This window comes from Heterocephalus glaber, unplaced genomic scaffold, assembly GCF_053883595.1.
Source record: "Heterocephalus glaber isolate CG9 unplaced genomic scaffold, H.glaber_assembly_v1.0 deba00000470, whole genome shotgun sequence".
Taxonomy (NCBI): Eukaryota; Metazoa; Chordata; class Mammalia; order Rodentia; family Bathyergidae; genus Heterocephalus; species Heterocephalus glaber.
The window spans coordinates 3,676,834-3,704,102 of record NW_028258145.1 but is presented as its reverse complement, the minus strand read 5'-3'; the positions used below and the strand labels follow the sequence as shown (position 1 = coordinate 3,704,102).

General features: G+C 41.5%; 2 protein-coding genes across 8 annotated transcripts in view; one reads left to right on the top strand and one right to left on the bottom strand.

The window, feature by feature from the left end:
- Mgat4a (alpha-1,3-mannosyl-glycoprotein 4-beta-N-acetylglucosaminyltransferase A) overlaps window positions 1-17,304 on the top strand; it is a 119,627-nt gene extending 102,323 nt beyond the window's left edge. For 3 of the 5 annotated variants that reach the window (XM_013072164.3, XM_013072163.3, XM_004844417.3), the window contains exons 13-16: window positions 2,752-2,830; window positions 3,494-3,560; window positions 11,779-11,891; window positions 12,020-17,304. In XM_013072164.3, the coding sequence (XP_012927618.1) occupies window positions 2,752-2,830; window positions 3,494-3,560; window positions 11,779-11,891; window positions 12,020-12,046 (286 nt within the window). In that variant the 3' untranslated portion in view covers window positions 12,047-17,304. The other 2 variants (XM_087203410.1, XM_004844415.4) reach the window with 1 other exon arrangement.
- Window positions 17,305-17,820: 516 nt separating this feature from the next.
- On the bottom strand, window positions 17,821-27,203 carry Unc50 (unc-50 inner nuclear membrane RNA binding protein). Of its 3 annotated transcripts, none has more exons than XM_004844411.4 (6): window positions 27,054-27,203; window positions 25,764-26,047; window positions 24,514-24,634; window positions 19,980-20,119; window positions 19,804-19,905; window positions 17,821-18,161 (listed from the first exon to the last, which is right to left on the bottom strand). In XM_004844411.4, exons 2-6 carry the CDS (start codon window positions 26,041-26,043, stop codon window positions 18,025-18,027), a joined length of 780 nt encoding a protein of 259 aa, XP_004844468.1. In that variant the 5' UTR covers window positions 26,044-26,047; window positions 27,054-27,203; the 3' UTR covers window positions 17,821-18,024. The 3 variants fall into 3 exon arrangements, with proteins under 3 accessions (XP_004844468.1, XP_004844469.1, XP_004844470.1); XM_004844412.3 differs by having other exon boundaries at window positions 25,764-26,043; window positions 27,054-27,185; XM_004844413.3 differs by lacking the exon at window positions 27,054-27,203 and adding an exon at window positions 26,859-27,020.
- Between the last annotated feature and the right edge of the window lie 66 nt (window positions 27,204-27,269).

The window sequence follows — 27,269 nt, the reverse complement described above, 5'->3', positions numbered from 1 at the left end:
AATGTTGGATTATAAATAACATTTAAGATGTAATATCATTTAACATATTTGGTAAACTCTGTAGGTAAATTTGATGTCATGAGCCTGTGAGTCTTCCTTAGTCCTTCTGTGTTCACTGGCTTCCTTGATGTGGCTCTAGTACAGAAGAGGTACTGCTGCCTCTTTGCTTCCAGGTGGGGAGAGGTGTGCTTCTCTGCTTGTCTCCTGTTGACACTGGAAGAGGCCACAGGCTCTCTCTTTCTGTTGGATGGGGTGGGGGTGCTGGCCCCCACTAGACCTCTGTGATACCACCCTTACTGCTTGCCATATGTTCTCCAGTGACATTGGCCAATAGGAAAGAAGGTCTCCACTCCCCATCCAGCCTGAAGTGACACAACCCCAGGTGGGGTTTGGAGAGCTGTGTCACACCCCAGCGAGTGTAGCCATGTCTGCTCCCCACTCAGTGAGTCAGGGTGGACCACATTGTTTTTCTGTGATGTTGGCTGGCATAGAGCAGCTATTGTCTAAAACTTTTCCTTTTCTGATCCTTGGGCTCCACCAAACAGTCTTGGTATGAGGCTCTGACGTCTGTTCCCATGGGCATTTCCAGGCTGATGTCTCCAGCTCCATGTTTAAAATGTATGAGGGGAAAGAAAATTTAAGAATTCACCACCACATTGTTCCTTGGATTCCCAAAGTCCTTAGCCAGTCTTTCTTCTCTCAACCTTCCATAATCTATCTTTTTTGCCCCTTCAGTACTAGAGAATGTACTGAGGGCCTTCTCATTGAGCTACATCCTCAGCCCTTTTTAGTTTTTTTAGTTTTGTTTGTTTGGTTTTGTTTGGCTTTTCTTGAGATAGTTTAAGTTGCTCAGGTTCTAACCTGTGATCCTCCTATATCAGCCATCCAGAAGTGGAAGTTCCAATGAGCGTTTTATTTCTGTGGTTGGTAAAAGAAGATACATGGGGGAGAGAGGCAATCAGACTCTTAAAGAGTCTGCTGGGGGCCAGGGATTTAGCTCAGTGGTTCTGCTGCCTGCCTCAAAAGAGCAAGGTCCCAAGTTCGATCCCTGGTACCGAAAAAAAAGAGTCTGCTGAAGAACTTCTATAACAGGAATCACTTTTTTTACAAATACTTTCACAGTAAATGTCTCTAAGATAATATTTATATGAGGGCACAACTGTAAATTGGGGTCACATTTCTAGTAGAACACATTTCTTCTAGTTATACCTGTGAATTTTCTCAGAGTTTATGGAAATACCCTTCCTAGGACAAAGAAAGGGAATTACTTTTTGATTCCCACAATTATTTATCTGCTCAGAATGGGGAAAAGCCAAACTTGCATTTCTCAATACAGATATGAAGTGTTATATTTTCTGACATTGTTCATGATACAAATTAAAAGTATGAAGAATAAGGAGAAAAATCACAACCTCATGGACACCATTCTGACCATGTTGGCACATTTTTTTCTAGGTATTTCTGCACACTTTCTACTTTGGATCATAGTCCCTATGTGATTTTTCCAGTGTACTCTATCATGAGCATTTTGTGGCCACGTAGATCCCTTCATTTACCTTAATGCTATACTTTCTAGGTAGTGTTGAAGTTTTCACTGTGAATAATCACAGGGTGGACATCTCTGAATCCATCCACACTCCAGATTATATTCATGCACTCTTTTCTCCATGGTAGCCTCCCTGGCCCTGTGCTTTGACCTACTTAGCCAAGACAGTGAATGGCCTGTTGTCCTGTGACCCAGCATTCCAAGTCAAGCGTACCTTCCTAAAATGTGGGAAGTAATTTCCAATGTAGGATAGAAAGAACCTCTTCTTAGGGTTCCCCATCCTGTTGACATCCTCATCATGTGTGATTATTGCCACACGTACCTTACTGTCACACATACTTGGCTGAGTGTTTGAAATATGCAGGGTGCTTTTCACCAGTTCTTAGGAATTGCATGCGACAGTCATGTGCAGTGGGTGAAGATACCGGCATTGGACAGAGGAGACTCAGGTGTGGGAAGCTCATGACGCTGGCCAGAGGGGAAAGCTCTTTTAAATGATGGACCCAGGTCTTCCTAGCTCCTAAGCCTGAACCTTTAGCTAGTTAATGTAACTAAATTTAAATTAGCTTTAGATTCACACATATAGTGTCTCTCTTCTCTTGTTCACACTCTTTCCACACACTACACTGAATCGCTAGTTTTTAAAGTATCAAAATGCAAGAGCTTTTTACTCAATACCCAGAGAGTTTTCTAGATTTATCACAGTGTATCATGTAATTAGTCATCCTTCCAGTTGTTTCCAATAGTGACTAATAGAACTATTCAGATATTTGGAAGAAGTTAATTTAGTTTCATTTTACTGCTACTAAAATGATTCATGGATGTCCCAGGGAACACCTGCTCTCATCCGGGGGCACAGCACAAGTGGGTGCTACAGTGCGGGCTACTCCTGGCCAGTGGTGTTTGTCTCTAAAGCACTGCAAACAGTGGCATGAAACTGTTGTTGTTTTCTATAGTCTGTTAAGTCTAGGGTTATGTTAAGCAACAGATGTGCTGATGCTGACCAGAAGGATGAACACATCACCCAGGGTGGTGCCCTCAGTTTCCTCTGCCGATGTGTGGAATCCACACTGAGCTGCTGCAGGGTCGATTGGCTGTGTGATTTGAGTCCAGAGTGATTCGAGCTGCTGTGAGTTGAGGTCATTTTCTTGCATCCTGGTGAAACCTAGTCTGACAATATTTTTATTTTGTGTCCTTGTGTTCAGTTACTTGTTCCACAGTGGCAACCGGGAGCACCCGGGAGACATCCTGCTGAACACCACTGTGGATGTTTTGCCTTTAAAGGTATGGCTGTCCTGTCACTTCCCTCCCCTGAGAGCTACTCCCAGGGGACTTGGTTTGAAGCCTGTTTATAAGATGAAAGAAAAGCCTCCTTATTTGTAGGACTCCACTCGTGGGTAATATTAATCTTTTGAGGGACAGTGTACCCGGTATATTGACCCATTTTCCTGATATATAGAAATGACCATTTTGTCTTTTGTTGGAAAACAAATGGAAAGTTTGAGCTAAAAATGAATAATTATTAAAAAATAAGAATCATTATTTTACTTTAGGGTTTACTCATTGTATTTTGAGTCCAAAAGTACTATGTAAGCACTTAATACCTGTTGATAAATGTACAAAATTTTGTTGATCTACAATGAATGCTTAGGTTTCTTTCACATTGACACAGTTCCTTACCTCTGTATTTATTTTGCTGTATGTTTTTAATAGGAAATGATATCTGTTAAATGGACTTAGTGTCTCATTTTTCAGCCATCATTGCATTATGTACAAATTCAGATGATCATTTAAAAAACTCACTGATAAGTGGCAGCACAGTTTTATCTCTTTTCAGAGATAGCTGGGCTACAAATGCCACTGAATCATTTATATTAAGATGTATTAAAAAGTCAAATTTTTTTTAATAGAATTATTTGTAAAATTAATATTTTTGTTTTGTTTTAGAGCAAAGGCTTGGAAATAAGCAAAGAAACCAAAGACAAACAATTGGAAGATGGCTATTTCAGGATAGGTAATATCTGCTTGAGTAAAATATTCTTTCTTTTTCTGGACTTAACTCCTAAAGTAATTTTAAATGCTTTTTGGATATTAAGCACCTTGATGGTTACAGTCCCCAGTGTGCTCTTGGTATGGCTTGTTCCTGTGTGTTACTCAGTGCTTATCCATGTCTTCCTGGCCACAGGAGCTATTCATCCATCCTGTCCTTGTTATCACTAGGCCCTCAGCTGCCTCTCGCTCTTTGTCTCTCCCTGGGTGGATTCTGAATGCCACAATCTGCACTTTGGTCCCTGCTTCCCTTCCGTGTCATGATGCCCACTGACACTGGTGGTCACTTGGTCACCTTCTCTGTCCATAATACAGGCATGTCTTCATTGGCTGCCTCCATTTCCACTGCCCTTGTCCGTGTAGCTGCTGGAGCCTAACCCTGGGAGTCACGTGGGACAGCCCATCCCTGCCTGAGAGGGTCCTGAGTAACCATGTGAGGGTGCCATGCTCCCTTTGTCTTCAGGGAGGGGACTGCATGGAACTGTTGTCTGGGCCACTGCAGTTGCCACCATAAAGTATAAATATAGCAGCATGGACCTGGGAAGACATCCTGGTGACTTTGTTATGGAATTCTTTAGCTCCCACCCACCTTCATGTCTTATAGCTTCCCTCTTTTAATTTCTCTAATCCTGAGCTGCTTTCCCTTTAGTTGGTGCCCCTACCCTTTTGTGCAGCCATGTTTCTTGCCATTTTCTCTGCTGAATTGATCTGTGCTTTTTCCTCCTGATCAATGCTCTGATGTCCTCTGTGTTAGCTTTCTGCCACTGTGACAGAACAGCTGAGAAAAATCAATTTAAAAAGTGGAAAGTTGATTTGGGGCACAGTCACAGTTTTAGAGGTTTCTGTCCTTGATTGGTTGGCCCATTGCTTCTGGGCCTATGGCAGAGCAGAACATCATGGAGGGAACATGGCATAGGGTTCTGCTCCCCCCCTGGTGGCTGGGAAGCAAAGAGAGCGAAGAAAGAACTGAGGTCCCAATATGCCCTTCAAGGCATGGGATCCAGCTTCCTCTCACTAGGCCTCCAGAGGCCTTGGAAAGTCTCTGGGCCTTTGGGAGTCATTCCACATCTGAATTGGATCCACACCTTCAATCCCCCCATGTAGCTGCCCTTCCTGTGTCCTTCAGCCCATGCTTCGAGCTAGGTAATTATGGGCACACTCAACTCAGCTCCGCCTCTGTGCTCACCCTGGGATTCTGATTCAGTGAGTGTTTATACATTTTCTCTTCATTAAAACAAATTCACGCTTTCCTTAGTGGTAAGCAAAAGAGAATTGGTAAGTGAACCTGCAAGTCTGCAGGACAGATGTGTTGTCCTGGCTGGCTCAGAGCAGTTTCCACGTGGAGTCAGGCATTTGCCTGTTGCTGGCCAGCCAGCATGCCCGACGACCTGCTGACTCACTGTAGTCTTGGTGGATAGGTGGAGTTGTTTTCATGTTTGGATTGTCTCTCAGCCCATCTCTAGAAATGTGCATAAAATTAGCTGAGTACCCAGGACATATATTACCCTTATTATATATCAGCTCTGTAAGTTCGGAGAGTATATTCTAGGTTGTCAAAGTACCATAGGGGAATCCAAGACAACTAGATGAACTAGCTCTGCTGTAACTTGAAGATAATGACCACCTGCACTATCGACTCCTCTGTACTTAAAACCAGAGGAGAACTTTCAGATTGTCCCACTGAGGACCTCATGTAACTAACATACATGCTCATCAGAAATGAAGGTTCTACTCCCTTAAGTACCTTGTAATGGAAGAAGGTATGAAAACCTCCAGTGACCCTTCCCTAGCAAAACAGCTGTCATTAGTGAAAATTATTTAACCACACAAATTATGCACTTAAAAGCTCCAAAGATTATCCCAAGGGAATACAGTAAATGAAGATGCATTGATTCAGACAGGCGGCTGAATCTTAGCAGTCACACTGAGGCTGCACTTTCCAGGTGATGGTCTGCCTCATGGGCCACGCCACCCAAATTCGGCGAGATGGGAGTTGGTAGGGCTAAGAAGCAGGCCCTCTCCAGGTGGCCAACCAGCTCTTTGGATAGTTAAGCTTCCAGGCTCCGCCAGCCTTTATTTGTACAACACAAAAGTCCAGCACAGCAGGGCAAGGATGCTGGGCCTGAACACTGTCTCCCAGCTCACTTGCCCCAGTGCACAGGGAGAGGGAGGCTGAAAATACAGATGCTGCTACCACAGCCAGTTCTCTGCTTATTAAGCAGGTGTCATTCTGGGAGAAGGGGTGCTGTTTGGGCTGGGGAGGAAGGGCGTGCCAGAAAAACAGGAAGCTCTATGGCTCTTCCTCAGGGCCTGACTTACATGAAACAGAGCTTGAGAAGTTCCATTCCAAGGGTGCTATGGAGCACAGTGGAGATTTGGGTGGTAGCTACACACAAGCTAAACTGGAGCCCAGCCAGAAGCCTGACAGGGAGAGCCATGGAGACAGCTCCTGAGATCCCTCTCGGGTAGGAACAGCCACAAAGAATGGCCCTGCCCCAGAGCCTGATTGAATTAGATCATCTACTTCTGCCTGAAGGTGTTGTTGAACACAATAGATAGTTCCTGAGCAGGGTGTGGACTCCCAGTGGTTGTGGTGGGGTAGCTCTGAAGAGTGTGACTGTCTTATGAAAGAAGCACCAGGTTAAAGTTAGGAAATGACAGAAGACCCTTCTGCAGAGAAGAGTGGACAGGGAAAGTGCCCTGGTCAGGGCATGGCAGGAGGACTACAGGACCTTAATGTTCCTTCTGATCCGGGAATCTGGTATTCTGTTCACTCTTTGGCAATTTCCTCCTCCATGTTTGCTCTTCTTTACTTTTAGTACTTATTTACCAGATCGAGGTGGAGTTAAGGACAAAGTGTAATTTGCAAAGAGAATAAGTGCACCTGTTTCCAAGTACTGTACAGACCAAGGCCTCTCCCTTCTCCTGGCCTTCCTGCCATCTGCCCCCTAGTGGCCGGTTCTGTAATGTTTTCTGTCCTTTCAGAAGTAGTCCATGCCCAGTGAAAAATAATTTGAGTACACAAAAACGATAGATAACATGTTCTATGTCCCTGTTCTGCCTCTCTTTTTTTCCACTGGACAAAATACACAGATACATACAGAACATGGACATTTAAAAATATTTTAAATATTTTGGTGCACAACAATATACAAATAATAAGAATATCCATGTGTCCAAATCTAGCCTAAGATTTGTCCATCCAATGTCCTCCCAGATGGCTTCTCTTCTGCTCAGAGGCAAGGCGACCACTGTCCTGAGTTTGGTACTTACCTTTGGCCCGGGAATTTTCTACATACACATCTCTGTCCATGATGCACAGTGATAGTTTGCTTGTTTGAAAATGTGATACAGATATTGATCTCTAGTCTGCAACTTGCATTTTTCTCTCACCATGAGAATCATCCATGTGTCTGTGTGTATGTATAGCTCATTCCTTTCCACCTTTTCAGACACTATGCACATGTGTGCAAACTTTTTTTTTTTTTTTGGTACCAGGTATCGAACATGGGACCTTGCGCTTGCGATGCAGGTGCCGGAACCACTGAGCTAAATCCCCAGCCTAGCATGTGTGAGGGTTAGGAATCTTCAACTGTATGATCTTCAACTTTAGTTCCTTCTTTTTGATTTACTTTCCATTAGTTATTTAGAATTCCCTAATGTTAGCATCCAAGGGCTGATGAAAAGCTTCGATGTGTGTTTAAATAAAAAAGTTATTGCAATAAAAGACATGTTACCATTAATTCCCCTCAATCCTCCCCCTCAGTTGGAACACGCTTTCCCAGTGTACTTGCCATTCTGGAGTAGTTCTAGGACTCTTCTTTCTTGTATTTGTAAGTGAGATTAAAAAATACAGTATATGTGGCTGCGGAGTGCCATCTGGCAGAAAGGCAGCCTTATAAAAACATTACAGTGTGCTTTCATTCACATTCAGTCATCTGGCACCATGTAATTTCTGGGTCTTCCCCAAAGGCAAAATGACTGAAAGGTAAATATTTTTAATCAGTTCAGGACATTGAGGAAGCCATAAGTGTGCGACTAAGGACCCTTATGAAAGAGGGCTTCCAGAGCTGCCTCAGAAAGTGACAAAAACTATGGGATAAGTGTGTTAAAAGTGAGGCGAAGGGCTGGGGATTTAGCTCAGTGGTGCCGCCGCCTGCCTTGCAAATGCAAGGTCCTGAGTTTGATCCCTGGTACCAAAAAAAAAAAAAAAAAGTATTTTGAGGGAGATTAATGGCAATGTGTCTTTTTAAAGTAAATTTTTTTAAAAAATTAAATATTCACCATATTTTTGATCATTTTATAACTTTAGCCAGTCCCCTAGTGATGAATGCCTAGCCTGTTGGCAATCTTCTGATGCAGCATAAACACACTTTTTGCACATATGAAAGTATATAGCTCAGGATACAATTGCAGAGTGGAAGTGTTTTTATGAAGCTGGTAATACCATTTGGTAATTTTTTTTTAAAGAAAATCAGATGACACTGTAAGATGGCATTAAAATGTAAATTCTATAGTAGTTTTCTCTCCTGAATCCCCTGCCTAATTTAATATTCAATGATACTTTTTTGTAGCATACGTTCCCTACCCTAGTCCACCACCAAGTGTGGATAGACTTTCATGAAATTTATTAATAATTTTTAATAAAAGATTATCTAGGAGGCCGGGGATTTAGCTCAGTGGTTCTGCCACCTGCTTCACAAGCACAAGGTCCCGAGTTCAAGCCCCAGTACCAAAAAACGAAGCAAAAAAAACCATCTAGAAATCTCACAAATTCAATATTTACTGTATAAAGGAATATAAGTCTTTGCTTTGGTTTCTAATCTGAATATACCTTATCTTGCTGTTAGCTTGTTAAATATGGTACTCACAAATAGACATAATTTATCAGACAAGAATCAATGAACTATAGCCCAGGACCCACTGCCTGCTTTTGAGTGATCTGTGAGCTAAGAATGTTTAAAAGAATTGTTTTCATTTCTAAGTGGTTGGAAAAATAATCCATTTTGACATGTAAGATTATGTCACCTTCAGTTTTTGGTGTCCTCACAGTTTTATTCTGACACAGCCCTGCTGCCTTAGTGGTTGCAGTAGGGCTCAGGGTTGTTCTATCCTGGCTTCACCCTGCAAGTCACAATAATGTATTTATAACTTGACAGGTTGAAAGTGCCACACTTGCCACCGTAGTGTGACTTTTTAAATTACCAGTGCTTACTCATCATGTCAAGACAAGAAGAGAAGACTTTCAATATTATGCTTAACCCAGTGGAATGTGGATAGTTTTTCAAAATTAGGTGTCAAATCATTGTGGTTATTGTGCGGTTATATTGTTATGGGTGTACATTTCCAGACTGAGTACTTACACTATAATTCCCCACTCGGGAAAATTAGAAAATTTAGCATGGAATATCTCATCATAGCAGTAAAGTAAAAAGCAAAAGTAAAAAACGGAATCAAAGCTATTAAAAGTGAATTTCCAAGTGGCTTATTAACCAAGCAAGAAAACACCAATCATGGGTTAATTGAATCATGTTTAATTGCAGAGACATGGGTGCAGAGAAAAATAAGCTCATTTAAGATGAGGCCGTCAGCAACAACTGCTTGAAGAGTTGAGGACATTGGCAGCAATGTCAGGAGTCAAGAAGCAAAGCATCTTCTTGCCTTTTTGAGTTGACAGATGTTACTGATACTGCTCAGTTCTTCCTAGGAATCAATGCCAAGGTTGAAATGACTGAATAGTTGGCCCCGTGCATACTCTATTTGGAAGTTACAGTAGTCTATTTGTAATTACAGACAAGAATATTTTCACACAGGTTAAGAAAGTACAAATTCAGACCAGATGCAGTGGCACACGCCTGAGTCCCAGCTACTCAGGAGGCTGAGTCTGGAGGATCATGAGTTAGAGCCCAGTCTGGGCAACATAGACACTGTCACAGCAACAAAACGCCACAAATTTATTACAAACCAAAGCAGAATCTGCTAAGATGTGTTGCGATGAAATGGTGAAAATGTATGTGGAGAAGGTGGTTTAGTTGCATTGATTTACAAAGCTTATGAAAATATATGGTGCTTTAAGCCTTATGGTTATTTATCATTCATCAGCCAGGTACTTTGCAGAAAATCTTTGCATTTGTTGTATATCATTGAGCCAGTGTCAACAGTGAACTGTATTTGCTTTTATCAGTTCTGAGAATTTTTATCAGACATAAGAACTGAATATTTCAACTTGCCCTACTATAGAATCGTTCAGTGGCTTAGCAGTGGTAAAGTTTTACTATGGTTGTTTTAAGTTTGGGACCGAGATTGCAGTTTTTCCAAAAGAGAAAAACTGCCCTCAACCATTATTATCACTTTGAAAATTGGTTTTTGCCACAGACTTGGTAATGTGTCTTCATGAATTCAACCTAAAATTAAAAGATAAAACATTGCTTGTATGTAAAACTTGTATTGCAGTCATTTTGTTGTTAGCAAATTTGTTAGAGCTATTAATAGTGTGGTCATTATACACTTCTTATGCTATCAGAAGTTAGAATAGGAGGTAAAATCTCCATGCTATATAGATTCCCAGTAGATATACCAAAAAATGTATACACACTTCAGGAAAAGAAAAACTTATATAAATATCTTAATACACACCAGACATTGACTCATGGTAAATTGACTGCTTTGTTCACATACATGTTAGGATTTTCATGATGTTTCAGTAAAGTTAGTATTAAAATATTTATACAAGTTTTTTGTCTTTTGAAGTGTTAATACTTTTTTTTGGCAGGCTCTGTATTTTCCAAGCCAAAACTGCAGTTCCACCAGCAATTTTGGACCTCCATGCAAATAAAAAGAATTTAACACATTTCAGAACGTACCTTTGTGGGGGCCTTACACCTAACCTTTAGTGTAATGTGATACATAGTACACTAGAAAGTATCAAAGAGAAGACTCTAATAGAATTCCATAAATAACTTTGAGTGATGAATGTGTGCCATTAAAAAATCCTCTATTTGTGACTTAACATTAGTATTTGGTCGTAACTGGGCTTTGTGGAAAGACATTCCAAAGGTAAAATATGTAAAGTATCATTATAGATGAGCATCAACAAATGAATATGTGCACTGAGTTTTGATAAACACTAATTTTGAAATCATTTAAATGAAGTTGCCCCAAGGAAAAAAAGTTATATTCTCTTTATTACATTTCCAGTACAAAAAAATTGTACTTGATTATTACTAGATAGTGAATTTCATCAAGAAAGCATTTGTGGGAATTTGTTTTCTCTTCCTATGTGTAACCATCTACCTAGTATCCTCAGTCTTCCTCTTGGTCCACAAAGACTGCCCTTTATGGAAAAGTTTGCCAACTCTTGGCTTGGAGAAATTGAGTCCAAAAGGAATCATTTTCTTATCACTTTTCTGACAGCATTTTATTACTTTGTTTTAAGTAGTATAGTATTCCTTACAGCAAGAAAAATTTGGTAAGAAACATAATCTCATAACCTTTTATAGAAGTTCTTGGTCCTTGTTCTTACAGGAGAGCTTTTTCTTTAAAGCTCCTTTTTTTTTTGGTACTGGGGATTGAACTCAGGTCCTTGCACTTGCACAACAGCCAGTGAAACCACTGAGCTAAATCCCTGGCCCAAAGCTCATTATTTTTAATGGAGTTTTGTGTGGGAACTATGTAGAGAAGGCATTAGTTCTTATCCCTTCCAGATGTGCCTGTGGGGAGAATACATGTGTACTGAGCCCCAGCGCAAGGCCAACCACCATGTGTGTGTATGGCTCAATCACTGACGTCTGTGACTGCTGACCTAACCTACCAAGCAGTCAGCCTGAGAAGTAGTACAGATTTTATTTTGGTAAAGTTTGAATAAGTCACAATTTACTAAAAACCTGTAAGTTAAAACATTGTTGATGGAAGAACAAACATTTTTTATTTGGTTTTTAAAATTTAGAGTGAGCATATTGGTCTAGCTCTGCCTAAGTAGATTGCCTCTAATGATTGTTTTTAAGTATCCACTATTTCAAGAAATATTTAGAAATTGAATTAAAGTAGGAAAAGGGAAAAGTCACTTACTTATCTCCTGTTTAGATAGCTACTGGAAATACTTGGTGTGTTCCTTTCCTGCCATAAATCAATGACTTAGTATATTTATCCCAGACTGTCCAGTAAGTACTATTTTTGTTTTGAAGGAAAATTTGAGAACGGTGTGGCAGAAGGAATGGTAGACCCCAGTCTAAACCCCATTGCAGCCTTTCGCCTTTCAGTTATTCAGAATTCTGCTGTTTGGGCTATTCTTAATGAGGTAAGAACATCTTAAATCAGTGAAGTCCCTTAGGTACTACTTTATTTTTGTACATTTTGATTTTGCATTTAAGACTTTTTGAAATTGAGAATTAATGGTCTTACACATTTCACTTCTTTGCATTTCAGATTCATATTAAAAAAATCACCAATTGACCATCTAAGAAATCAACACATTTTTCCCTCTGAATCTGTTAAGATAATTTAGCATGAATTTTTTTTTTTAAACTTGAACACTACCTCTTGTGAAATCTACTGTAGAGAAGATGATTGTCATTTCCACTTGGAAAGTGAATCACCCATGGATAATTGTATTCATTTGAAATTACACTGTCCTCCAATTTTAACTTAACCCAAACATTTTACAATTATGACAGCCTGTTGATATGACTTGTACTATTTTGGTATTATACTAATACATAAGAGTTGTACATATTGTTACATTCCTTAAATTTGAGAAAAAATAATGTTAAATACATTTTATGAAGGGGGTACTTTTGAAGTTCATTTATTTTACTATTATAGACCCTCTTTTATAGATTATCAGGGATTATATATAAATATAAATTACATACAAATGTTATGGAGTTAATTTATTAGAAACACTTAAGAAGTACATATTTTTGTGCAGTAAATTTTGGAATCGATACTTTTTTTGAAAACCAGTTACCTTGCTTTTTTAAGTTCTTTCTATATTTTTTTTTGAAATGCAAACATTACAAATCAATGCCATTTTTCAAATGCACTGCCATTTAAGATTGATTATAGATGGATTTCTTAACCGAAGTACTTTTCTAATCATAGCGACTCTGAACAAAATATTTTCAAGGCATTTGTCATTCTTTAAAGCCAAGATTTTAAAGACCAGCGTCCTTCTTGGGGGTTCTTTTACTGTACTGTGTATGGTACACAGCCACGAGAGATCAGCGTGGTGAATTTCAGCGTGCAGGTGGGATACATTCAACCCAAATCACCAGCGAGTTGATGCCTAACTTTCCTCCAGCTGAAGATGAGAAACACTTCTTTTCTAACCTTTGTCTTTAATTCATGAGTTAGATGCATTTTGTCCCTTTGGTCCTTTTATATCTGCTTTCATTTTCTGAGTTCTGACAAAATGTCTTCTGTGTAATGTTCTTGTATGAGTCATATAACGGGTATAATTTTAAAGAAAAAAATTGTAGTATTGATTTTTGGTGAAAGGTATTGTAGCAGTTGTAGGTTTTTCCAGAATAATTTATTCTACTGCGTTGCATTATGAACTTACAGGTAAAGCATGTGTCCAAAAAGAGCATTTATTACTCTTAATACACACAATTCCAAATATTGTTACTATCAAGAAATAATTTCATCAGTCTCAGCAATCAGTTGTCTTTACAGAATAAAGGTATGAACAGGGCTCAGTTCCCAGCCAGTCTGCTCTGACAGCCCCGTGGACTGCTGCAGAGACTGATGCCCTGGGCTCTGTGTGCCCCTGGCAGGGGCCTGGGCTATGGGAGATTCCATCTGGTGGCATCCAGCTTGGAAGAACTTCATCGGTGACCCAGTGTGCACAGAAAATAACACCAGGGAATATCATTTTCTATGCATTGTTACGAAGGGGAAAAGGTAGGAAACGTTGACATAGTACAGTTATTTCCATCACTCTCTATTGTAATAGTTTTTACTTTTCTTGATTGGAAAATCCATGATGGTATCAATAATTTTTATAGCAAAGTCCAGTTGGAATTTTTTATTAGGGGTTTAGATCTTCTCGTTTTCTTTAATTTACTTTTTATTTTCTTCTCCAATTTCCTTAGCTCAGTGCCCACAAGCAGATTTCTTCAAAAAGAGGTATATAGTTATAAAATGTTGGCCCCAGCTTTTAGTACACTAGGGTACTGATGAAGCAGCTAAATAGCAGAAGGTAAAAGTCTGTGCAAGAAGGGTCTAGGAGTCCCCTTGAGTTTGGTTCCTCAGTAGCCAACTGTGACTTAAGGAAGACACACTATGCTCTGAAAATAGAGGGAGGAGTGTGTGTTTCTGACAAACTGTGAGCTCCTGAGGCCAGCCTGTAATTGGTGCTGCTCAGTCCACTGTGGCAAGCACTGTGTGACTGTGTTAGCTGCTCCCTATTTTTATCCCATCCAGCACTAGGCAATCGGCAGCTATGGTGTCCCCAAGCAAGAAACTGTCGGGGGAGCCCTACAGGGTAGTGCTGAGGCAGAGTGGGAGGAGGTGAAGAGTGTGTGGAACTGGAAGAAGATAAATACACCAAACCACTTTTACCAATGCAGTGGATGAGAAAAGTGTCACATGGTGGACTAATTATATGTATAGAAGGGCATAGTTTGACATCTGGTGTGTATTTCAGAATAAACTATTCAGACTCTTGAGCAGTGCTGGCCTATACAATAGCCACTAGATGCATGATGGCTATTTAAGTTAAATAAAAATAATTCATTCTTGCATCTGCACTAGCTACATTTCAAGTACCTCAAGTACCCAGTGACCATCAAATTGGACACCAGAGATACAGGTCATTTCCTTCATTGCAGGAAGTTTTGTTGGATGGTATTGTGTCAAGAGTGCTGATGTGATACTTTAGAAGCCAGAATTCATTACCGAGGTTAAAAGCAGACCTGAATACATTATAATGCAAATGAGTATTTGGGGGTAAGGTCCAAGATGTCTTAGTTCTCTGTTAGACTACTGTTCTTAGCATGCACTGTATCATACCATGTAGTCAAAAAAGTGATTGAAAACTTTAGAACAAGTTAGTGCAAACATATAGCATGTGGACTAGACATGTAGGTATATGTTCAGCCATTAGAGATGTCTTTAAACAAAGGGACCCTGGCTTTGCAAAGCAGTGGCTTCACTGTAAAGAATTAGAAGGTGTCATTGTTTAAAAGCCATTGGCGAAGTTGTAAAGGCTTCTTTTAAATCTTTCATAATAAGGAAAAACAAAATCATCTCCCAACAATGCTGTCTCTGAAAGAAAAGTCAGGTTATATGGAAACAGCACACTGGAGATTGTTCCAGTTAAGAGCAGTGTGTATTTGTGCTGAGGCAGAATCAGAAGAGTGATCCCCACCCGTTGGCCATGTATAATATAATCCCCTCCCCTGAACATGGGTGGAACTGTGTGATCCATAGTTATGCTATGGTATCTACAGCAGAGGGCAAACTATCCAATTAGTACTAATCCAATGTCAGCCCTTTCCAGGCAATCTCCTCAGAGGACGACTCAAAACACCATTGCTGGTTTAAAGGGGGAAGGGGCTGCAGAAGGTACAGAATGGGCATGTGGAGAGAGGCTCTGGCTGCCAGGCAGGAAAATGAGCCTGCAGGCCTATAGCCATGGGAACCAAGTGCAAGCCACATGTTCATTCAGAGGCTGAGAAGTGGGTTTGACTTCAGAGCCACCCTGGCCAGCACTGTGGGATCCTCAACAGTGCTGTTAGGCCGGCTTGGACTTTTGACCTGCAGACCTGACATACCTGGGTGGTATTCTGGCCGTTAGATCTGTGACTTACTCTGCAGCAGCAGAAAATGAATGTAATATGTATTTGAAAGCAGTAAAGAAGTCTTCATCCTTGATTTCTGGTTGTATGCTGGATTTTTATTTTGATAAACACGTGTACTCTTCATTAGCAAATCATATTCCTGCGCTTTAGCTAGAATGTTCTCTGCCAGAAATCTGAGTCTTTGTTAGTAGGTTCTTAGTAAAAGAGCTGCAGCATTTTGGTAGTTATCTTATGAAAGAGCTGCAGGAATGAGACTGATTGTAAGGAATGGTTTTTCCTAGATGAGGTGTTTATACAGATTTAGACAGACTGATCTGAAGTGTACAGAAGAATGATGAACAGTGGTGTTTTAGATCAGATATCTAAGAGAAGAAACATGCCTTTATGTAGTTTAGATAGACACTATGAGGGACTTGTTTTTAAAATCAATTTATCTAACACAGATCAAACCCTGTTTGTGCCAACCAAATTTTATACTTATGGTAATGTTTTCCAAAATACCTCTGCTTTTAAGCTGTTAATTACTAAGGAAGTTTGTTTTTATTTTGGTTTATCCATTAATTTTTTGTGCTTATTTTTATACTGCCATAGCCTTGATGTAAGACCAATAGAGCTAAATGAAAAGAACATTAGAGGCTGTTAGACTGTCACAAGATCACAAATTTGTGTCATATCATATCTTCACATTATAGGAGAACATAAATATCCAATCCAATCTCATTATAGAAAAGGAAACTTTCCCAAGCTATGTACCAATATTTATAGTCTGTAAATTTTAATAGTGGTAAAATTTTAAATTAATCTTAACCAATATATATTATAACTAGTTTGCTTATTTTAATGCATGTGAATATACAATGCTAAAAAGACAGCAGTATTATTTTTTTAAATAGCAACCAAACCAAGGATTTTGTTGGAGGTACACACTTATATCATCATCATCACAGCTCGGTGTAAACTCTTCTTACCTTACCTTAAGCACTCCTTTTTCCAGCTTGGGCACAAGTAGGTCTCTGTCAAAGAATAAAGAGGAAAGGCGCTGGCACTGTTGTGTGCATGGGGCGAGTGGAAGCTGACTTTATTTAAGACAGCAAAGGGAATGTTGAGGGGAAGGGGAAGCACTTGCACAAAGCGAGTCCACTTGTTAATGCTGTAGTAAAATGTAAAGAACAGCAGTGCTAAAACTGGTCTGAAATAAGGATTGTTCCTCGTGGTAAATCTTTTAATACTTTTGGACGTTAGGGAGGCTATCTTGTATTACGTGCTCTTAGTAGATTCATTGTATTAGTCATTAGCAAATTGTCCTAGAATCAAAGGTTCAGTATGTCAGCTTGGTTAGCATTCCATTACTTACCTGAAATGCTCTGTGTTTGCCCCAATTTGGTGAAAATACCTTTGAAGACATATTCTCTGAGCCTTAAAAATGGCTGATATCGACAGTACTGTAAGATGCACTGCCAGCAGATTTGATACTTTCATTTCAGTAGAGACAGTACGTTTTTTAAAGGAAGATTTAGAATCTGTTAAGCCTAACGATTATGTTTCATTTGTGGAATGAGAACTAAAGCTTGCGCTGTTCCGCACTCTTCCTCTGGGAAGGCTCCTCTGCATCCAGGAGACTCTGGAGCACCCCCCGAAGCTGCCAGAAGGTCTCTGCCAGGCTGTGCCAGACTTTTCTTTCCAAATGTATTGTACATATTTTTCTTAAAATGTCTTCATGGATTGGACAGTTAATATATTTAGTAATACTTTAGGTACCTGTTGGATTTTTACAGGAAGATTATTTATTTTCAAGTTTGCTGCTATAATTGAAATCCTAATAACTGGTCCTGTTGACTGTGCCTTTCATCCCTGTTTCTGTGCCACAGCCGTTCATGTGTATTTGAAATAAAGAACTTTTAAAAGCCATGTTGAGTTGAAGATTCCTTCTAATAGATGGAACTGAATGTGTGGTTTTTTTAGAATTGATACAATAGTTGATTTATTTTCAGTTATAAACAGAAGTACTTTATTTGGGTTCTAGTCAAGTTCTGGGAAGTCATTAGAAGAAAACATAAGATGGTGACTATCGGTATTTATGCAGGTGTTTGCATTATTACATACACAAGATAGTTCCCATGGGCCACTCTGGTCTAATGTTTTTTGGGGGTTTGTCCTTTGTGGTTTCTTTCCCCCCATTTAAAAAAAATGATAATGATGTCAGGGCCTCTTGTACAGTGGCTCCTGTGAGTTACCATACAGGTTATGAAAGTGAGATGGGGTCCCCTAGCCTCATGTTTAGAAATGGGGAGACTCAGCACCTTGTCAGTAACAGGTATGTGATATTACTGCATTCTCTAAAAATAATAAGTTTTACATTTCTGTTTCCTCAGGCCCTTAGCATTTTATATATAGCTCTGTGAGTATAAATATTACAAATACGGATGCTTTAAAAATATTTATTATAGAAATGTACATTAATTAGTCTTAAGGAATGCACTTGTCAATTGTGTTAACATATCTCCTCAGATTGTAAACTTTACATCTTTAAGATATCTACAAAGATAAGTTTATTTACAGATTTTACAGGAACTTCCTTCTCCGGGTCTATTGCCACAGTTTAGATGGAACATCACAGCAGGCTTTCACTCACTTCACTCTGTACTTGTAGAATGAACACAGAGCATGGGTAAAGTTCCACCCCAGGGCAAGTGACAGCCCGTACAGCAGAATGAGCGGTGCAAAGGGGTAGAGAAGAATCACTGTGTTTTTCAAAAATGGCAGTGCTGGAAAAGAAATCAAGAATGACTTATAAAGGAAACAGGCCTAGTAAGTGAACATTATGCAAAGACAGCTCTTTTCAACACATGGGGCCAAAGGAGAATGCAATTTCCGGTTAGTCACCGCTGCCCGTGGAGTATACAGTGCTTTTCTGTTTGCTTGCTTCTCACTTAGGGCTGAGAGGAAATGGGGAGCAGCACTGCTGCAGATGAGGGCTGAATGGGAACAAAGCAGGACTAACAGGCTGGGAGGAAAACACTGAGGACAGTGACTGCCACAGAAGCCTGTTTTATTTTTTGGTGCTAGGTACTAAACCCAGGGCCTCACACATGCTAGGTAAGTGCTATACCAATGAGCGACACCCTCAGCCCTTTGTTATTTTGAGACAGAGTCTCACTAAATTGTTCAGGCTAGCCTCAAATTTGTGATCCTCCTCCCTCAGCCTCCCAAGTGGGTGAGATTTCAGGTGTGTGCCAACATGTCCAGCCTCAGAAAATACAAAGACAGAGGATGTTACAGTAAAGAATGAATTTTTAGCCATCTGACATTTCCCAGTACAAAGAACATCACACCCAAGCTTTAGGAAAGAACTAAAAGCTCTACAATACAAAATGTGGCCCCAAGTACCCATGCTTCTCATCCACTGTTACTTAGCAGGCCCCTATCCCACACATTCTGATCCAAATATAGACAGCTGTACTCAAAGTACTCCACACAGTGTTCAGAGTCCACTTAGAGAACCTGCAGTTTTGCAGCATGGCACTGACCACAGCTTAAAAATTCATTAGAAGCCTGAGTATAAAAAATCACAAATCGCTCTCCTCTGGACTAGAACTCTCAAGGCCCCCAAGCAAGGAAGTTCCATGAGGAAGACTAAGGGTCCCTGGCCAAGGAGTGGAGTTGGGCACAAGCAACCATCGGAGCCACCAGACGTAAGGACAGTTTATACTCACAGTGAGGTGCCCAACACCAGGGTAACAGGAAAGGCAAGTCTGTGTGTGTGTGGACACATAGCTATACATGTGTGTATTAGATATAAAATATGTAATGCTAAGAAATTTTAGGAGTAAGTGTTCTTTGGTCATATTAAGAAAGATGAACCTAAAGCAAGACTTAAGAACAAATTTGAAAATATGTCCCGAGGTCAATAAAAGTAGGGCTTGACCTTCTGTGAGCATCTACAGAACCATCACAGTGATCACAAGAATTAAAAATGAGCAAAAGCCTGCTGCCAGGTTTCAGATGTCAGCTCATGCACCTGTGAGCCCCTACATCAGGTCCAATTTTTCCTCACTCCCTTCTCTTACTAGCAACTTAGAACCTGGCAAGAGAAGAGCAAAATGGTCCTGGATTCCTGCCATAACTCGGGAGACAGTGATTCAGAGTGGTTTCTTGACATTATGAAAAGTTACACAGCAGATACACCACTCTCTGGCTGTGTGACCATGGGCAAGTTACTTCATCTTTTTTGTGCCTTAGTTCCACTTGAAAAATGATGAAGAAATAAACCTGAATCAAAAATTGGTAGGAAGCGTAAATGAGACAGTTCCTCCACAAGTGCTCCTCAGGCAGACTATTAGTACTGTACTGCTAGCATCTCCTCTCCCTGATAGGTCCTCAGCCAACCAGTTCTTTAAGGGTACTTACCACTGTATCCTAGGAAGGTTACATAGATGTAATAGCCAACCGCAATCAACCATAAGGTATTTCCAACTAAATATCCAATGAATGTGTCTGTCAGGATAACATCTGCCAGAAGAAATGCAGACAGTGAGTATCTGTACACACATCTGATAATATTTTGAGAAGTTACTGTTACTTACGGTTGATGAAGAACAGCTGGATAAAATGCAGGATGACCAGGAGTGGGTAAAAAGCATTCAGGTGCACATCAAAGGCGTAGCCCCACTCCACGTCATAGTCTCTGCTCTGGCGTTTCACCAGGTGCTTGTTAGAGATGAACCTGAAGAGCAAAATTCACATTTCTTTCATAATACAATAAAATTAACTCACCAATACCACCAGCCATGTACCAGGCACCATTCTAACTTCCAGAAGGAGTGCAGTGAGATCTCTGCCTTCACCTTGAGACCATAATGAATTAGATGCATAAGTAAATATCACATGGTTTCTCCTATATGAGAAACCCAAAATACAAGGGCAAAATAAAAGGTAATAGGAAGTAGGGAGATCTTTTTCAAATGGGAAGGGCAACAAGAGATGGAAGGGGCAGGGAAAAGGGAAAGGGATTAACAATTGAAAAAAATGAAAACTGCAAAAGGAGAAGACAAGAGTTGGGAGGAGCAGGGAGGGATGGGAGGAAAAGGGGATGAAAAAAGAAATATGATGTGCTATGTACACATACAAACTCCCCCAATAAATATAATCATCATGTACTGCAAACATGTACTAATAGAATTTTTTTTCAAATGATAGTTTAAAAAATAGCTCTGCCTTCAACTGCAGGGGAGCAGACTGACCAGAACATAACTGGATGTCAGAGGGTACCTGCGATGCAGTCTTAAACATGATGGTCATAGGTGAAGACCCAAGGGTGGGATGGTGCTGGCCTCTCAGGATGAGGAAGCACAGTGGGCCTGTGAACAAGATCTGGAGTGGGAAATGCAGTCAGAAAGGAAACACAGAGCCAGATCTTATGGGGCTGCTGGCCGTTTAAAGACTTCTTGCTTTTATTCTTGGTAACAAGAAGCCACTGTGGAGTTGCAAGAAGTGTCTGACAGATGTTCTGACCTGGTCTCCCTGATGGCCCGTCTTGAGAGCAGACTCCAGGGACAAGAGCAGGAGCAGTCTGGAGGATGGAGGAGTGTGTGGGAATTTGGAATGGACATGTTATGTGGAAGATGCCCATCAGTATGGAGTAAGGAGCTGCATATGAAACCCAAGTCCAAACTGGAGAGAAAAAGTCATCAGTTCATCAGTTGCCATAATCCCAGCACTCCAAGAGGCTGAATCAGGAAGACTGCAAATTCGAGCCCAGCCTGGGTAATGAAGCCACTTAGCAAGACCTTGTCTCAAAATATTAAAAAGGGCTGGAAATGTAGCTCAGTGCAAATGCCCTGGGTTGCATGTGTAAACAAAACAAAAATCTCACCAGTGTGTGGATGATATTTAAAGCCAGGGGACTGAATGACATCACCAAAAGAATAAACAGCAGTGCCTCACAAGCAGAAGGACCTGAGTTCGATCCCCAGTACCAAAAAAAAAGAATAAACACCAGATGTGTTCCAGGCCTATGACCTGTGTCAACCCCCAATTAAAAGGTGAGGAAAGTAAAGGAAAGTGGCAAGCAGCACATCTGGTCATAGAACAGCTGCTCAAGTGCCAGGCAATGCTACAACATGCCTACCAGTGCAACACAGCTATGAATGAATACCATATATCCAGGGGACAGAAAGGCCGAAACTGATCACTTATTATAAACATATCTGGGGAAAGTCAATGTACCTTTTTATGTGTCATTGCATTTCAATTCAAGGATACAATTAAGAAAATGCTCTTCCTACAGTGGAGATAAAAATAGAAGATAAACAAAACATGGTATAGTATAATAAACAGTCCTGCACTTAGATAAAATAATACTGCTTCACCTGGACACCACAACTTACCAAAACATTGTCTCAGCCAAGAACACGCGAATTAAGTCTACAGAATGAGTGCAATAAGCCAAGCCACAGTTCCACGTATTCTCAGGAGTGAAAGACAAAACAGCTGTTCTCATGAAAGGAGGGAAAAGTGGTCCTCAGAGGACAGGGAGGGTGGGGACAACAGAGGGATGTGGATAAAGGGTACAGACACAGGAGGACTAAGTTCTAGTGTCCCACAGCACAGTAGGCAAACTGTACTTTACAATTTATTACACATTTTGTAAAGAACTAGAAGTCCATGGGCTGGGGATTTAGCTCAGTGGTGCCGCCGCCTGCCTTGCAAGCGCAAGGTCCCGAGTTCAATCCCTGGTAACCCCTCCCACCCCCCACCCCCCCAAAAAAATTAGAAGTCCAAAAGTTGCCAGAAACAAAGCCCATAAATGTTTAACGAGGAGACAAATGCTAACACTGTATACACAAACGGAATTCTCATCTGAGGCCCATAAATGAGTGCAGTTAGAATCACCCGCAGCAGCCTGTCCTTGGCTCCCCAGGAAGCCCCTTCCCACAGCCACTGCCCCCTCAGCCATCCCTTCAGTGGGCACAAAGGCCACTGTGCTTCCTTGCCCACCTGGACATCAATGGCACCCTTCACAGCTCATCTGGGCCCACACTGCTGAGCCCTCTGCCTCAGTGCCCCATGACCTTTGTTTCCACTAAATGCTCTGTGAGCTCTCTGGGCTCTATATGCCTAACATCAAATGCTCAGCACTGAGTCCCAAACTTGCAAGCTCTGCCAAAGGAGGCCCCACCACTGCCGCTCCTGCCCAGCCCTTGAGGTGTCCTGCTGTGACAGGTTCTCTCACTCCATCCCCCTCTGTTCCTGTCACCGCTGCCTTCAGGATCCTCTGCCCTTCCTCAGGTTCCTGCAGTTCTACCGGCTTTGCCCTCTTCTCCCTCACAGGGCAGCTTTCCTTACTTCACACCCTCCAAGCTCCACCACTCTCCCCTCCTCCAGCCCACAAGTGCAGTACTTTGTTTTCCAAACTGCACTACAGCCAACTTCTCTAGTCTCTTCTCTTCCCCAGCCACTCAGTGTCACCCTCTGCCCTTGGACCTAGTGTGCTGTTCCACATTTCTACATCCCTGCATTCACTCGTTCAAAATCATTCGGAATCCTCTCTCCCCCTAAAATGTGACCTGATATTAGTTCGTGTGGTGCTTCTGAGATGATCAAATTTACAAGGTACCATTTCTATTTCCTCACATGATTCACAACACAGTACAAAATGGATTTTCAAAAGCAGTATGTTGAGTCCTTGTCTATTTAACAGAAACCCTGACACAGGCTCGTGCTGAAAATGCTGAGCTCCAGGGTAACTTAGGCTCTGTGGCCACCAGAGTCACCGAATTCCTAGCAGAATGCTTGCTACAAACTCAACTGCTCTTCTGAAAGCCTTACTTCTTCCATTTTTTCATATACTATGTCTTCTCCATTGCTACCTTGATAATCAATATGTAATTTACGTAGTTAGCAATATTAATTTTAGATTAATGGTGAACAGTATTTATTAATTACCTAGCATATACAGAACCTGCACTTTATCAAAAGTTACAAAGGATAATCAAAGGTTGGTATCATTAGAGATTACAGTCTCATTTAAAATATTAACAGCTACTATATACTGAGCGCACTTAACATATGCCAGGAACTTACAGTGCTCTACAGAAATCTGACAAAATCCATCAACTCCACTGTATAAAAGAGGAGACTTGAGTCTAGAGTTATGCAAATGACTGAGCTAGGACCTGAACCTGGGTCACTCTGAGACAAAAACGTTCCAAGTTTTCCTGATATACACTGACCATCAGGCCTGCTCTACCACTGGCTACACGCACTGCCCTCAGCCTGCAGGCCAGTACCCAGCAGCACGCTCCCCAGGACAAGAGGCCAAACACATTACCCTAGGAACACTGGTGATGTCAGTCAATCCCAGACAAAGTTAACTGGGAGCCCCCCCTTCCTCCCCTCCCCAGTACCGGGGATCGAACTCAGGACCTTACACTTGCAAGGCAGGCACAGCAGCAGAGCTAAATCCCCAGCCCACTGGGAGCTCTATCAATAAAACCCGTGTGTGTGTGTGTGTGTGTGTGTGTGTGTGTGTGTGTGTGTGTGTGTGTGTGTGTGTGTGTGTGTGTGTGTGTGTGTGTGTGTGTGTGTGTGTGTGTGTGTGTGTGTGTGTGTGTGTGTGTGTGTGTGTGTGTGTGTGTGTGTTCTACACCAGGAAGGAACCAGAGTAGTTTTTTTAAAAATTCTTTTTCAAGTGTACTTCATCTAATATCAAAGATTCAAAGTAAGATTCCAAAAAGTAATCCTCTACTCTAAATGGGTCTGAGCACTACAGCACACTCCCCTACATCTGGAAGATGTCCCCACTGATAAATGAAGAAAATGGTGCCAGCATACAACTTAGGTAGAACTGATAAATGCATAACATTTTTGTAAAACCAGGGGTTTTGTTAATATAATAATTATTTCTATTATTGGCCACATTGATAATATAGAGCATCCCTTAAGAAAATTTCCTGATATTGGTACTAACACAGGAAGGCCAAATTATAACCCCTTGGCAGCAAGACTGATCATTTCAGTTACTTTATCTTGGTCTCAATTTCCATCTGCTACTGTATCTCTGAAGGAAATAAATAAATGCTCTACAGTATCTAAAAATCCAAAGTTAGTGGTACTCACCACATCAAGGTTGATATCAGAAGGCCAACGCCCACACAGTCTATGAATACTACCCATAGGAGAAGTTTTATTGTCTCAAAAAATCCCATGTCCAGCACAAAACCAAATCCTATAGTGGACACTGAAAGAAAGATTTACAAGATTCATTCAGACACTGTGATAGGTTCTGGGGGTACAGAACACATTCGTTGGTGTTATGGTTTAAATTTTAAATGTCTCCTGGAGGCCTATGTCCTAAAGGTTTGGTTGCCAACCTGTAATGCTACTGGAAGGAGATGTAATCTTTAGGAGGTAGGGCCTAGTGGAAGGAAGGTAGGTCCCTGAGGGTGTGCCCTGGAAATGGATATCAGGACCCTCCTTCAAGCTGCTTCCCCTCTCTTTCTACTAACCACCATCATGAGGTGAACAGCTTTGCTCCACCACTAACTCCCCACCATGTTCTGCCTCCCCACAGGCCCACAGCAATGGGCCAATGACTATGGACTGAAATCTCTAAACCATGAGCCAAAATAAACATTTCCTCTTTTTAGGTTATCTCAGATATTTTGTCCCAGCAATGGAAAGCTAATATACTTGGCCACCAGATTCCCATACAGACACTGAAATAAAAAACTCCAAAGATGTGTTTTATTTAACTGATGTAGAAATGCAAACCATTTTGGAATGCAGATCTATGAAGCTTACTGAGCAGGGCTCTGCTCATGGTAGTTCACCACATAGCTGTGGCATTCAGAACAGTGTGGCATAGAGGACCTCACACATTGGAAATCCAGTTAAGGTAAAAAACACTCCACACACTTCAAAACCTTATGCAGTTTAAAAGATGACTGGCACCCATTCAGTACACTACTGGAAAATTTAAAAGCAGATTTTCAAGTTCACATCAGTACTTTTAGAACTTCCTTGATGTGCCTATTTGTGAAATGTTAATTTCCAATTTTGATAGTCCTTTTCATGGGAAGATGGAATTTGGGCATCAGTTTGCAGTAGCTAAAAGACAGAGTGAATCTTGTCCCTGCTTTTCAAAGTCCTGAAGTAGTAATTCACTCCAGCATCTGCTTGGGACATGGAAGAATATATCTCTTTCTTATGAGATTTCTGAGGGTTCAGGGAAAAGGAAGAAACAGTTACACAAACCCTCAAATTTGGACCCACAACACATTACATATCAATAGAGCCTCCAAGTGACAAGCCTACTCTGAAGCAATTTTTTCTTCAACTCTAAGGCAGATAAACAAACTAAGACTTACCACAGAGCCAGATACTTAACAAGACCAAGAAAGCAGGGTCATCTCTGGCCCACTGGTCCTTTGTCTGCTTCCTGTAATGAAAATTTCTATAAACCCTCTGTGGGGAAGTGAACAGGTAGAGCATCTGCCAGGCAGCAAACTCAAAGTCCATCTGCCGAAAACGAAAAAGCCTCCTGAGGTATTTGTAGCGCTTTGCTCCAGCTGTGTGTCTTGCTGCATCCCTGGAACTCAAGACTCCATTCCCATGCATTGAGGAATTCACTGAAGTACTTGGTAACATCTTCCTAGATGGAAGACAAAAATTCCTTTTACACATAATCTGAAGAAACTTAAGCAGGGAGGGAGGTCACTTTATGTTTTTTCCACTCTCTGAGGGGTCAGGGGTCAAAAGTGAATGGAGTCTGTGCTAAGGCGGCTGGAAAACTGAGGATTGCAGTTCCAGCTAGGGCGATGCCACGCCCTGAGAAATCATACAACACAACTCTTAATCACGATCCATGCACTTCTCACACTTCATCTCGCTCTAGCCTCAGCCATCCTGGGCAGCTAAAAGAGGAGGAAGAGAGGCACAGGGAGGCAAAGTGAGCTCCCTATAGTTACGACTGTGATGCTGTCAAGACTAGAACTCTGCCCCAAATTCCGATTTCTTAAATCACCAAGGCTTTCAGTCTTTAAATCTATTAGAAAGCAATATTATTCACACAAGTCCATCAGCGTACGTATGACCAGCAAGCTCCTCCTTCATTACAATGATATAAAAACAAAGCAAAACTCCATAGTGTTTTACTCCCAGAAAATAATCCACCCGGAGGAATGACAGCGTGGGAGTCCAGTCCAACTGGTCCGAAGGCGGGTGAGCGCAGGTCACCGCCTGATCCCCACGCCCACACCCCTGTCCCCCACTCGACTTGGCAGGCTTCCAGGACGCCAGTGGCTTCTTGCCCCGCACTGCCCAGGTGGTCCCCTTTAGCACGGGGCCTCGGGTGCGGCTGTCAGGTTTGGCAAATAAAAACAGACTGCCCAGTTACACTGGATGTTCAAACAAGCAAAGAATGAGTCCCACACAATATTTCGGACACGCTTAAAAATTATTACTTTATCTTTCACTCCAATGTAAGTGAGAGTCCTTGATTTTATCCAGCAACTCGAGCGTGGGCTCAGGGCCCCAGGGGCCGGCCGCGGGAATGGTCACTGCCGGGTCGCCATGACGCCCGGCCACGAGCTGCCGGAAGAAAGGCCCCTTTATGCGAACACAAGTAGCACGCGGGCGGAGAAGCCCTCAGGTCTCACCTGGGGCTCAGGTGTGGCCTCGACCGAGGTCTGAGCTACTCCGCCAACACTGCCCAGCAGCGGAACACAGCCCCGGCTGGGCCAACTTTCCTTCCCGCAACGTAGCCGGCGCTCAGGGAGCGCCCCATTACGTCACACACGTCACTTCCGTAACGCGCGATGCCTCTCGGGACTCGTAGTCTTTCCTCCCGACAACCAAGGACCTGCTGGAAATTA

Coding starts and splice junctions, on each gene's coding strand:
- Unc50 (XM_004844411.4), bottom strand. CDS start 26,043: ATGTTACCAAGTACTTCAGTGAATTCCTCAATGCATGGGAATGGAGTC. Junction 24,635..25,763: donor GTTAAGTATCTGGCTCTGTG/GTAAGTCTTAGT, acceptor TCTTTCTTTCAG/TGTCCACTATAGGATTTGGT. Junction 20,120..24,513: donor CTGATATCAACCTTGATGTG/GTGAGTACCACT, acceptor TTTGCTCTTCAG/GTTCATCTCTAACAAGCACC.